Source organism: Mustela lutreola, chromosome 10 (genome assembly GCF_030435805.1).
Source record: "Mustela lutreola isolate mMusLut2 chromosome 10, mMusLut2.pri, whole genome shotgun sequence".
Classification (NCBI taxonomy): Eukaryota; Metazoa; Chordata; class Mammalia; order Carnivora; family Mustelidae; genus Mustela; species Mustela lutreola.
This window is the reverse complement of record NC_081299.1, coordinates 107,172,342-107,185,763: the sequence shown is the minus strand read 5'-3', so window position 1 is coordinate 107,185,763 and position 13,422 is coordinate 107,172,342. Positions and strand designations below refer to the sequence as shown.

The following is a 13,422-nucleotide window of genomic DNA, read 5'->3' as shown; positions in this document are numbered from 1 at the left end:
AGTGATGATGAACAGTTTTTCATGTGTCTGATAACCATTTGTATGTCTTCATCGGAGAAGTTTCTGTTCATATCTTCTGCCCATTTTTTTTTATATGATTGCCAGTTTTGTGTGTGTTGAGTTTGAGGAGTTCATTATAGATCCTGGATATCAACCTTTTGTCTTTACTGTCATTTGCAAATATCTTCTCCCATTCCGTGGGTTGCCTCTTTGTTTTCTTGACTGTTTCCTTTTCTATGCAGAAGCTTTTGATTTCGATGAAGTCCCAAAAGTTTATTTTCACTTTTGTTTCCTTTGCCTTTGGAGACATATCTTGAAAGAAGTTGTTGTGGCTGATATCGAAGAGATTACTGCTTATGTTCTCCTCTAGGATTCTGATGGATTCCTCTCTCAAGTTGAGGTCTTTTATCCATTTTGAGTTTATCTTTGTGTACAGTTTAAGAGAATGGTCGAATTTCATTCTTCTACATATAGCTGTCCAGTTTTCCCAGCACCATTTATTGAAGAGACTGTCTTTTTTCCACTGTATATTTTTTCCTGTTTTGTCGAAGATTAATTGACCATAGAGTTGAGGGTCCATATCTGGGCACTCTACTCTGTTCCCCTGGTCTATGTGTCTATTTTTATGCCAGTACCATGCTGTCTTGGTGACCACAGTTTTGTAATAAAGCTTGAAATCAGGCAACGTGATGCCCCCAGTTTTATTTTTGTTTTTCAACATTTCCTTAGCGATTCGGGGTCTCTTCTGATTCCATACAAATTTCTGAATTGTTTGCTCCAGCTCGTTGAAGAATACTGGTGGGATTTTTATCAAAATGGCATTAAAAGTATAGATTGCTCTAGGCAGTATAGACATTTTTTTTCAATTTTTTTCCCTTTATTTCCTATATTCTTCAGATGTAAAATATTCTATAAACATATATTTTTACCCCAGGGGTACAGGTCTGTGAATCACCAGGTTTACACACTTCACAGCACTCACAAAAGCACATACCCTCCCCAATGTCCATAATCCCAACCCCTTCTCCCAAACCCCCTCCCCCCAGCAACCCTCAGTTTGTTTTGTGAGATTAAGAGTCACTTATGGTTTGTCTCCCTCCCAATCCCATCTTGTTTCATTGATTGGTGGGAAACTTAAGCCCCCATGTTGCATCACCACTTCCTCATATCAGGGAGATCATATGATAGTTGTCTTTCTCTGCTTGACTTATTTCGCTAATCATGATACGCTCTAGTTCCATCCATGTTGTCGCAAATGGCAAGATTTCATTTCTTTTGATGGCTGCATAGTATTCCATTGTGTATATATACCACATCTTCTTGATCCATTTATCTGTTGATGGACATCTAGGTTCTTTCCATAGTTTGGCTATTGTGGACATTGCTGCTATAAACATTCGGGTGCATGTGCCCCTTTGGATCACTACATTTGTATCTTTAGGGTAAATACCCAATAGTGCAATTGCTGGGTCATAGGGCAGTTCTATTTTCAACATTTTGAGGAACCTCCATGCTGTTTTCCAGAGTGGCTGCACCAGCTTGCATTCCCACCAACAGTGTAGGAGGGTTCCCCTTTCTCCGCATCCTCGCCAGCATCTGTCATTTCCTGACTTGTTAATTTTAGCCATTCTGACTGGTGTGATGTGATATCGCATTGTGGTTTTGATTTGTATTTCCCTGATGCCGAGTGATATGGAGCACTTTTTCATGTGTCTGTTGGCCATCTGGATGTCTTCTTTGCAGAAATGTCTGTTCATGTCCTCTGCCCATTTCTTGATTGGATTATTTGTTCTTTGGGTGTTGAGTTTGCTAAGTTCTTTATAGATTCTGGACACTAGTCCTTTATCTGATATGTCGTTTGCAAATATCTTCTCCCATTCTGTCAGTTGTCTTTTGATTTTGTTAACTGTTTCCTTTGCTGTGCAAAAGCTTTTGATCTTGATGAAATCCCAATAGTTCATTTTTGCCCTTGCTTCCCTTGCCTTTGGCGTTGTTCCTAGGAAGATGTTGCTGCGGCTGAGGTCGAAGAGGTTGCTGCCTGTGTTCTCCTCAAGGATTTTGATGGATTCCTTTCACACATTGAGGTCCTTCATCCATTTTGAGTCTATTTTTGTGTGTGGTGTAAGGAAATGGTCCAATTTCATTTTTCTGCATGTGGCTGTCCAATTTTCACAGCACCATTTATTGAAGAGGCTGTCTTTTTTCCAATGGACATTCTTTCCTGCCTTGTCGAAGATTAGTTGACCATAGAGTTGAAGGTCTATTTCTGGGCTCTCTATTCTGTTCCATTGATCTATGTGTCTGTTTTTGTGCCAGTACCATGCTGTCTTGATGATGACAGCTTTGTAATAGAGCTTGAAGTCCGGAATTGTGATGCCACCAATGTTGGCTTTCTTTTTCAATATCCCTTTGGCTATTCGAGGTCTTTTCTGGTTCCATACAAATTTTAGAATTATTTGTTCCATTTCTTTGAAAAAGATGGATGGTACTTTGATAGGAATTGCATTAAATGTGTAGATTGCTTTAGGTAGCATAGACATTTTCACAATATTTATTCTTCCAATCCAGGAGCATGGAACATTTTTCCATTTCTTTGTGTCTTCCTCAATTTCTTTCATGAGTACTTTATAGTTTTCTGAGTATAGATTCTGTGTCTCTTTGGTTAGGTTTATTCCTAGGTATCTTATGGTTTTGGGTGCAATTGTAAATGGGGTTGACTCCTTAATTTCTCTTTCTTCTGTCTTGCTGTTGGTGTAGAGAAATGCAACTGATTTCTGTGCATTGATTTTATATCCTGACACTTTACTGAATTCCTGTATAAGTTCTAGCAGTTTTGGAGTGGAGTCTTTTGGGTTTTCCACATATAGTATCATATCATCTGCGAAGAGTGATAATTTAACTTCTTCTTTGCCGATTTGGATGCCTTTAATTTCCTTTTGTTGTCTGATTGCTGAGGCTAGGACCTCTAGTACTATGTTGAATAGCAGTGGTGATAATGGGCATCCCTGACATGTTCCTGACCTTAGCAGAAAAGCTCTGTTTTTCTCCATTGAGAATGATATTTGTGGTGGGTTTTTCATAGATGGCTTTGATGATATTGAGGTATGTGCCCTCTATCCCTACACTTTGAAGAGTTTTGATCAGGAAGGGATGCTGTACTTTGTCAAATGCTTTTTCAGCATCTATTGAGAGTATCATATGGTTCTTGTTCTTTCTTTTATTGATGTGTTGTATCACATTGACTGATTTGCGGATGTTGAACCAACCTTGCAGCCCTGGAATAAATCCCACTTGATCATGGTGAATTATCTTTTTAATGTACTCTTGAATCCTATTGGCTAGTATTTTGTTGAGTATTTTCGCATCTGTGTTCATCAAGGATATTGGTCTATAGCTCTCTTTTTTGGTGGGATCCTTGTCTGGTTTTGGAATCAAGGTGATGCTAGCCTCATAAAATGAGTTTGGAAGTTTTCCTTCTATTTCTATTTTTTGGAACAGTTTCAGGAGAATAGGAATTGGTTCTTCTCTAAATGTTTGGTAGAATTCCCCCGGGAAGCCGTCTGGCCCTGGGCTTTTGTTTGTTTGGAGATTTTTAATGACTGTTTCAATCTCCTTACTGGTTATGGGTCTGTTCAGGCTTCCTATTTCTACCTGGTTCAGTTGTGGTAGTTTATATGTTTCTAGGAATGCATCCATTTCTTCTAGATTGTCAAATTTGTTGGCGTAGAGTTGCTCATAGTATGTTCTTATAATAGTTTGTATTTCTTTGGTATTAGTTGTGATCTCTCCTCTTTCATTCATGATTTTATTTATTTGGGTCCTTTCTCTTTTCTTTTTGATAAGTCAGGCCAGGGGTTTATCAATTTTATTAATTCTTTCAAAGAACCAGCTCCTACTTTCGTTGATTTGTTCTATTGTTTTTTTGGTTTCTATTTCATTGATTTCTGCTCTGATCTTTATGATTTCTCTTCTCCTGCTGGGCTTAGGGTTTCTTTCTTGTTCTTTCTCCAGCTCCTTTAGGTGTAGGGTTAGGTTGTGTACCTGAGACCTTTCTTGTTTCTTGAGAAAGGCTTGTACCGCTATATATTTTCCTCTCAGGACTGCCTTTGTTGTGTCCCACAGATTTTGAACCGTTGTATTTTCATTATCATTTGTTTCCATGATTTTTTTCAATTCTTCTTTAATTTCCCAGTTGACCCATTCATTCTTTAGAAGTATGCTGTTTAGTCTCCATGTATTTTGGTTCTTTTCAAACTTCCTTTTGTGGTTGAGTTCTAGCTTTAGAGCATTGTGGTCTGAAAATATGCAGGGAATGATCCCAATCTTTTGATACCGGTTGAGTCCTGATTTAGGACCGAGGATGTGATCTATTCTGGAGAATGTTCCATGTGCACTAGAGAAGAATGTGTATTCTGTTGCTTTGGGATGAAATGTTCTGAATATATCTGTGATGTCCATCTGGTCCAGTGTGTCGTTTAAGGCCTTTATTTCCTTGCTGATCTTTTGCTTTGATGATCTGTCCATTTCAGTGAGTGGAGTGTTAAAGTTCCCTACTATTATTGTATTATTGTTGATGTGTTTCTTTGATTTTGTTATTAATTGGTTTATATAGTTGGCTGCTCCTATGTTAGGGGCATAGATATTTAAAATTGTTAAATATTCTTGTTGGACAGACCCTTTGAGTATGATATAGTGTCTTTCCTCATCTCTTATTATAGTTTTTGGCTTAAAATCTAATTGATCTGATATAAGGATTGCCACTCCTGCTTTCTTCTGATGTCCATTAGCATGGTAAATTCTTTTCCACCCCCTCACTTTAAATCTGGAGGTGTCTTCGGGCTTAAAATGAGTTTCTTGGAGGCAACATATAGATGGGTTTTGTTTTTTTTTTATCCATTCTGATACTCTGTGTGTTTTGATTGGGGCATTTAGCCCATTCACATTCAGGGTAACTATTGAGAGATATGAATTTAGGGCCATTGTATTGCTTGTAAGATGACTGTTACTGTATATGGTCTCTGTTCCTTTCTGATCTACCACTTGTAGGCTCTCTCTTTGCTTAGAGGACCCCTTTCAAGATTTCCTGTAGAGCTGGTTTGGTGTTTGCAAATTCTTCAGTTTTTGTTTGTCCTGGAAGCTTTTAATCTCTCCTTCTATTTTCAATGATAGCCTAGCTGGATATAGTATTCTTGGCTGCATGTTTTTCTCGTTTAGTGCTCTGAAATATCATGCCAGCTCTTTCTGGCCTGCCAGGTCTCCGTGGATAAGTCAGCTGCCAATCTAATATTTTTACCATTGTATGTTACAGACTTCTTTTCCCGGGCTGCTTTCAGGATTTTCTCTTTGTCACTGAGACTTGTAAATTTTACTATTAGGTGACGGGGTGTGGGCCTATTCTTATTGATTTTGAGGGGCGTTCTCTGAACCACCTGAATTTTGATGCTCGTTCCCTTTGCCATATTGGGGAAATTCTCCCCAATAATTCTCTCCAGTATACCTTCTGCTCCCCTCTCTCTTTCTTCTTCTTCTGGAATCCCAATTATTCTAATGTTGTTTCATCTTATGGTGTCACTTATCTCTCGAATTCTCCCCTCGTGGTTCAGTAGCTGTTTATCCCTCTTTTGCTCAGCTTCTTTATTCTCTGTTATTTGGTCTTCTATATCACTAATTCTTTCTTCTGCCTCATTTATCCTAGCAGTGAGAGCCTCCATTTTTTATTGCACCTCATTAATAGCTTTTTTGATTTCAACTTGGTTAGATTTTAGTTCTTTTATTTCTCCAGAAAGGGCTTTTATATCTCTCGAGAGGGTTTCTCTCATATCTTCCATGCCTTCTTCGAGCCCGGCTAGAACCTTGAGATTTGTCATTCTGAACTCTAGATCTGACATATTACCAATGTCTGTATTGATTAGGTCCCTAGCCTTCGGTACTGCCTCTTGTTCTTTTTTTTTTGTGTTGAATTTTTCCGTCTTGTCATTTTGTCCAGATAAGAGTATATGAAGGGGCAAGTAAAATACTAAAAGGGTGGCAACAACCCCAGGAAAATATGCTTTAACCAAATTAGAAGAGATCCAAAATCGTGAGGGGGGAGAAAGGGGATAAAAAAAGGTTCAAAAAGGAAGAGAGAAAGAAAAAAAAAAAGAAAGAAAAAAAATTTTAAAAAAAGAAAACACCTTTCAGAAAGTGGTTGTTTTTCTGTTTCCAGAATTGCTGTTCTTCTTCTCTTCGATCTGCCGATGGATTTTCAGGTGTTTGCAATCTTTAGATAAGCTATCTAGCTGATCTCTGGCTAGCTGAAGTAGTCTCAGCCTGCTACTTCTCCGCCATCTTGACTCCTCCTCCGGCAGTATAGACATTTTAACGAAGTTTATTCTTCCAGTCCAAGAGCATGGAATGCTCTTCCATCTTTTTGTGTCTTCTTCAATTTACTTCATGAGTTTTCTGTAGTTCCTCAAGTACAGATCCTTTACCTCTTTGGTTAAGTGTTTTCCTAGGTATCTTATGGTTCTTTGTATCCTGTCACATTGCTGAAATGCTGTATGATATCTAGTAGTTTGGGAGTGGAGTCTTTTGGGTTTTCCATATAAAGAATCATGTCATCTGCGAAGAGAGAGAGTTTGACTTCTTCATTGCCAATTTGGATACCTTTTATTTCTCTTTGTTGTCTGATTGCTGTTGCTAGGACTTCTAATACTATGTTGAACAAGAGTGGTGAAAGTGGGCATCCTTGTCTTGTTCCTGATCTCAATGGGAAGGCTGCAAGCTTTTTCCCATTCAGGATGATATTTGCTGTGGGTCTGTGAGGAGACTTTTGACTTCTCCATCTGATGTTTGAATCCCCTGAATTATCCAGACCTGAGTCCCAGTCCCATTTCTGCTGTGTGTTAGCCACATGATCTTTCCCAGCCTCACTTTCCTCATCTACAAAATGGTAACAATGACACTTGCCTTGTGGGAGCTACAAATTTACAGTGGAACGGTGGGTGTGAAGAGTAATCTCAGCACTAGGCAGTGCTCAGGGCAGTGCCAGATCTTAGTGCTCAACAAATGGAAGTAAGAGCAGGGAAGGGATTCTCATTATTTTTACCAGAAGTGGCTCAAATCCATATTTTCTCTCTTCCTCTTATTTCTTCAATGGTTTTTACAACTCAAAGTCAGTGAAAAGCACCTCAGATTTGTTCTATTTTTTAAAGATTTTGAGTCCTTGAGTTTGAGCAAACACCTGAGGTAGGTGAAGTCCACTGAGCTAGATAGGGACCTGGAAGGCTGGAATCTCTGGGGGTGTTTTCCCTCAATACAGGCCAGTACAAAATTAACAAGACAGGAAACAACATGTGTTGGAGGGGATGTGGAGAAAGGGGAACCCTCTTACACTGTTGGTGGGAATGCAAGTTGGTGCAGCCTCTTTGGAGAACAGTGTGGATGGAGATTCCTCAGGAAATTAAAAATAGAACTTCCCTATGACCCTGCCATTGCACTCCTGGGTATTTACCCCCAAAATATAGATGTCGTGAAAAGAAGGGCCATCTGTACCCCAATGTCTATAGCAGCAATGGCCATGGTCACCAAACTGTGGAAAGAACCAAGATGCCCTTCAACGGACGAATGGATAAGGAAGATGTGGTCCATATACACTATGGAGTATTATGCCTCCATCAGAAAGGATGAATACCCAACTTTTGTAGCAACATGGATGGGACTGGAAGAGATGATGCTGAGTGAAATAAGTCAAGCAGAGAGAGTCAATTATCATATGGTTTCACTTATTTATGGAGCATAACAAATAGCATGCAGGACATGGGGAGTTAGGAGTTGGGAGTTGGGGTAAATTGGAAGGGGAGGTGAATTATGAGAGACTATGGACTCTGAAAAACAATCTGAGGGGTTTGAAGTGACGGGGGGGTGGGAGGTTGGGGTACCAGGTGGTGGGTATTATAGAGGGCAAGGATTGCATGGAACACTGGGTGTGGTGAAAAAATAATGAATACTGATATGCTGAAAATAAATAAATGAATAAAAAAAAAAAAACAGGCCAGTAAAGCAAGTCCCTGAAGGAAGTGCATGGGGGAGAAATGGGTGAGGAATTCCCTGGAAGGAAGTAATCAGAACCATGCCAAGTGCCTGAGATTGGCTGGAGACCTTGTAAGGTTTCCAGCAGAGGCTGCCGTCCAACTGTGTTCAGCCTTCTTTCCTGTAGTCCTGCTTGAGCCTCTGGTAAGTGGGAATGAATTCCTCCTGCTGAGACCTGAGAGGCCCTTCCTCCTTCTCCAACAGTCTCCAGACACTTGGCAGGCTCCTGTCCTATTCTTGGGTAATCACAGAAGTGACTTAAACCTTATTACAATTAAAGAAATGTCATGCTAATTGTTACTTAGGAAATTCAGTCTCCATCCATCACCATTGCTAGGTATGGCTAATTACCTGATTCTGGGTCTCACTCCCTGGCAAGAGTATTTTGCTCGTTGAGGGGAGATATTTAGAACTGGAACTGGAGTGTGTTGTAGCAATTCTGAGTTTCCTCCAAATGTTCTCCTTCTTAAAAAGCTACCTTTTCAGCCTTATGAGTAAGCCTTTTCAACCACTGCTTTTAGGTTTGCAGAAGCAGGTATGTTATATATTGCATTTTACACTGTGGTGTTCCCATGCCTCACTATCATGATGACCACCCAAAACCTATGCTTCCCTTTATAATCATGAATTTAGAAGAGAGGAAGGCTGCTTACAAACAAAACCAGAGATACATACTGGAACTGGGAAGACCTCAGAGACCTTTCCAGGTCAGCATCTTCCAAATAAGGTCATAGATGTTCAGAAAAGGCAGATTGTCCACAAGTACGCCTGGCCAGTGTGCGGCTGGTTTCGTTCTAGAATTCATGGCTTGTGCCTTCTTGACCCAGTGCTCCTACTCTGAACAAGGCCACTTCTTGTAACATCCTTCTCTTGTCCCAGACCCCTAGTGGTCTATGCGACGTTTAGTTCCCCAATTCTTCATGGAGGGCTAGAACCTCTATCCTATGGCTACAATAAATTACTAGCCTTAGCATCCCAAGGCGCGTCAGCCATGGAGTGGGGACTACAACTCAGACCTCTGAGATCTTGGAACAGGCTTTTTCCCCAACACTTACGTATCACGACACTTCCCTCTAGAACAGGGACTGCTCCTGGCCTCTACCACATGCGCTCCCATCCTTGCCAGCACCATCCACACTACTCAAGGTGGCCAGTTGACATCGTAGACCCAATGCAAGTCAACCAAGACTTCATGCCTCAATCTTATAAAATATTTGCATTACCTTTTAATCCTCAACTTAACACCTCACCTTGTTTTCTGGGAATACTGAGAAATCAATTATGTATTTAGTTAAGGCAGGAGTCTATGGGAGGATGAAATAAGATAGGAAATCAGAATAGCAGAGCAGAAAAATGAAAGGGAGAGGATCACAATGGGCACCTGTGAATCAATCCATTGACCAATTTGAGGCTATCATTCACTTGTCATGTCCTTGGCCATTGTAAGAAAACTGCTCTAGGTGTCAGAAGAGGTGGGTGGCAGAAGGAACCCTTTTCACGGTGTCCATTGCCTGGGTTTCTTTCAGGCCTCCCGGTTCTTGTGACAATGTCTTCTCAGTGGCAGCAGCTGAGGCAAGGCCTGCCCTGGAAGGCCCAGCAGCAGCAGCAGGTGAAGCAGCCCTGTCAGTCACCTTCTATCAGATGTCAAGAAACATGTGTACCACAAACCAAGGATCCATGTGCTCTGCAGCCCAAGAAACAATGCCCATCCAAGGGCACAGCGATCCTCACCCAGCACAAGTGTCCTGTGGCCCAGCAAGCCCCCAAGAATAAACAGAAGTAAGGGAAGACTGCCTGCCTGACATTCAGGCTACCATATGGAGCCTTCTCTTCCTCCTGTTCCTCTTCCCTCCATACCCAAGAGCTGCCTTCCTCTCCCACCACCTCCTGCCAGGGGTCCAGTGAAACATTGTCAGGATTTCTCCCCATTTAGCTTTTACCACCCTGATTTTTCTCCCAACTAGATATAAGGAAGCCTTATCCTTTCCAGCTTCCTGCCTGGCCACAACTAGGGCCCCATCCATGCTCCCAAAGCAAGGGAAGCATCTAAACTTCTTCTGAGGTTCTACTCTGAGTAGTGGGGACTCCAGAAGCTGAGGCGCAGCTTCTGTCTTACTGCTACCTCCAACTCCCCTACCATGCACTTTTTTCATTTACTTCCCCCCTAATAAAACTGTGCTTTGTATAATGGTGTCTTACTCCCCGTCTATGATCCATTCATTGGTTCAGAGGGGCATTTTGGGGAAATGAGTGTGCAAACACATATGTGCGGGGAATATATCCTCATGGGCATCATGGCTCATATAATTAATGATGGGGTAAGGTCAGATCCTGACACATCTTACTTAAAGGAGAGACATAAAGTGCACGGGCTATTTGACAAGAGTCTAAGAGACCCTTTCTAAGTAATCTTATCTACAGAAGGGCAAAGGGAAGAACAGTTTAGCTCCTACCATTAGAGGCCCCTAGGCCAACTGACAAATGTGGTTTTGGTCTCTTGGAAGTTGTCATTCTCAAAAGAAGAACTAACATATATACATGATGTTAAAGTACCTCAAAGCTCATCTATGAATATGTGCAAATGACTTTTTCATATATTTATGTGTTTTCCATTCATTTATTCATTAATTCACAATCACTCAGCCATCTAATATTTTGCAAATTACGCTATGAGTTTGATTCTCCACTCTGCCATGCTGGTTTTCCAGAGCTCTCCCAAAAATATCTATCCTGAGTTTCAGTCTGCTCTGGAGTCACAGTCATTCCCTTACACAGGGAAAGGTTGTTGCAGGGATAGTCATGTAGAGAGTATGTGCAGTTTTACAACTGGCCTTGTCAGTTGGATTTTATGTGCCTTATAAAAGTAGTCCTATTTTTACAGCTGGCTTCCTCACTCTGGTGCAAGACTGGCTACTTATATTAGAAAGAAGCTGTTTTCTCTGTATGTAAAGAGATGAGCTGTAAAAGCAAGGTCCTGGGTGGGCAGGAACAGTCAACACACACAGCCAGAATTTCTCACTTGAGCTTTATTCTTTCTTTTTGATTTGCTCATGGAATTCTAGCTGCCACCACAGGCAAGGGAAATAATAAATTGCTTCATTTCACACGCTGGACTAAAAAGGAATTAATAACCACATTCTCTGTGTCCCTTTAAAGTTACCATTCACGGCTGATATTTCCAAGTAGTAATTACTTAACACAGTGGGTGCAGGCATTAACCAGGAATGTCAAAGTGTGGTAAAAAGAGTTAAGATTCAGAAGGGAATGTTTCTAACACAAAGGGTACTCTGACAGTGCTCTGAGCCCCAATATTTATATTCTGAACTCCTGTCAGGCTGGTATATCTTGGCAGACCCCTAGCCTGGTTCTTTCCTTCTAAGCGCCAACCAGATAATTGTGTGGGTCGGTTGTGTTGGTTTTTAATGCCTTCCTGAAGGCTCTGGTGAGTCCTCCCACAGACACTTAGGGTCCAGGGTTAGCAGACGTGCATAGAGCAGCTAATGTGTGGGACAGGAACTACTGAAACAAGGAGTTCCTCTACTGCAGTCTGAGTCTCAGGTTATCAGCTCGGTGGGGAAGGAGACACATCCATGCCTTCCACACCAATGGCCAAAGACAAAGCCGTACTTCTCTGTGAATATGTGAGAACCCATTCCCTGCACAAGAAAATTTCCCCTTCTTCTTTTTCCTTTTGACTCCCTTCACTCATCTCCCCACCCCACTCTACCTTTCTCCCAGCTCTAGGAACCACCAATCTGTTTTATGCATCTATGAGCTTGGTTTGTTTGTGTTTGTATATATCATACATAGATTAAAAGATTATATGATGTTTGTTTTTGTCTGTCTGATTTATTTCACTTAACATAATGCCCTCAAGATCCATCCATGTTGTTGCAAATGGCCGGATTTCATTCTTTTCCATGGCTGAATAGTATTCTACTATGAGTGTATATATACCACAATCTCTTTATCCATTCATCTTTTAGTGGATACTTAGGTTATCTTGTAAATATCTTGTAAATTGTAAATAATGCAAGTTAGTTGTAAATAATACTGCAATAAACATGGGGATGTATCTAACTTTTCAAGTTAGTGTTTTTATTTTCTTTTGATAAATACCTATAAGTGGAATTGCTGGATCATATGGTAGTTCTATTTTTAATTTTTTGAGGAAACCTCATTTTCCCATTTTGAGGAAACCCCCAATTTCCACATTGGCTGCACCAGTTTCCATTCCTACCAACAGGGTGCAAATGTTTTCCTTTTCTTTACATACTTGCCAACACTATTTTTTGTGTTGTCTTTTTTTTTAAGATTTTATTTAATTGTCAGAGAGAGAGAGAGACAGACACAGAGCACAAGCAGGCAGAGTGGAAGGCAGAGGCAGAGAGAGAAACAGGCTCCCCGCTGAACAAGGAGCCCAATGTGGGACTCAATCCCGGGATCCTGGGATCATGACCTGAGCTGAAGGCAGACGCTTAACCGACTGAGCCACCCAGGCATCCATTGTCTTTTCAATAATAGTTCTTCTAACAGGTATGAGGTGATATCTCATTGTGGTTTGACTTGCATGTCCTGATGATTAATTATGTTGAGAATCTTTTCATGTGCCTGTTGGCCACCTGGATGTCTTCTTTGGAAAAATATCTATTCATATCTTCCCATTTTGCAATCAAATTGTTTTTGCTATTGAATTATATGACTTCTTTTTATATTTTGGATATTATCACTTATCAGATACATGATTTGTAAATATCCTCTCCTATTCAGTGGGTTGACTTTTTATTTTGTTGATGGCTCCCATTGTTGTGCCGATGTCTTTTAGTCTGATATAGCCTCACTCATTTATTTTTTACTTTGTTGCCTATGCTTTTGGTGTCAGATTTTTAAAATTATTGCCAACAGCAATGTCAAGGAGCTTACTCCCCATGTTTTCTCCGAGGAGTTTTATGATTTCAGATCTTCATTCAAATCCTTAATTCATTTTATGAAATTAGACACAGACTCCCCTCACAAACATATCCCTGTGGAAAAGAAAGACAGTAAGAGAACATACAGAATGACCCCACTGATAGTTGAAGAAGGTCTCTGGACATAGTCACATTCTGTGGTTCTCTCTGTGTGCTAGATAGATGGGTGTGGCCACTTTATGAAAATTCATTGAGTTGTGTGTATTTTCCTATTTAATATTGCACTTCCAAATGTTTTCAAAGTGAATTTTAAAAGTACTCAGACAATGTTTCTATACTGACTGGTCAATGACTTTTCTCACTATTCTTGACTGATTTTCCACCCCATTCTGTCTTCAAACCCCATCCTCAACAAATCATTGAGATTGAAATAGGATTTCTG

General features: G+C 40.5%; 1 protein-coding gene across 1 annotated transcript; it reads left to right on the top strand.

Annotated features, from left to right (window-relative positions):
* The first annotated feature begins 9,616 nt into the window (after positions 1-9,616).
* Positions 9,617-9,853, top strand: SPRR4 (small proline rich protein 4). Its single transcript, XM_059137263.1, has one exon. It carries the CDS (start codon positions 9,617-9,619, stop codon positions 9,851-9,853), a length of 237 nt encoding a protein of 78 aa, XP_058993246.1.
* The last annotated feature ends 3,569 nt before the right edge of the window (positions 9,854-13,422 follow it).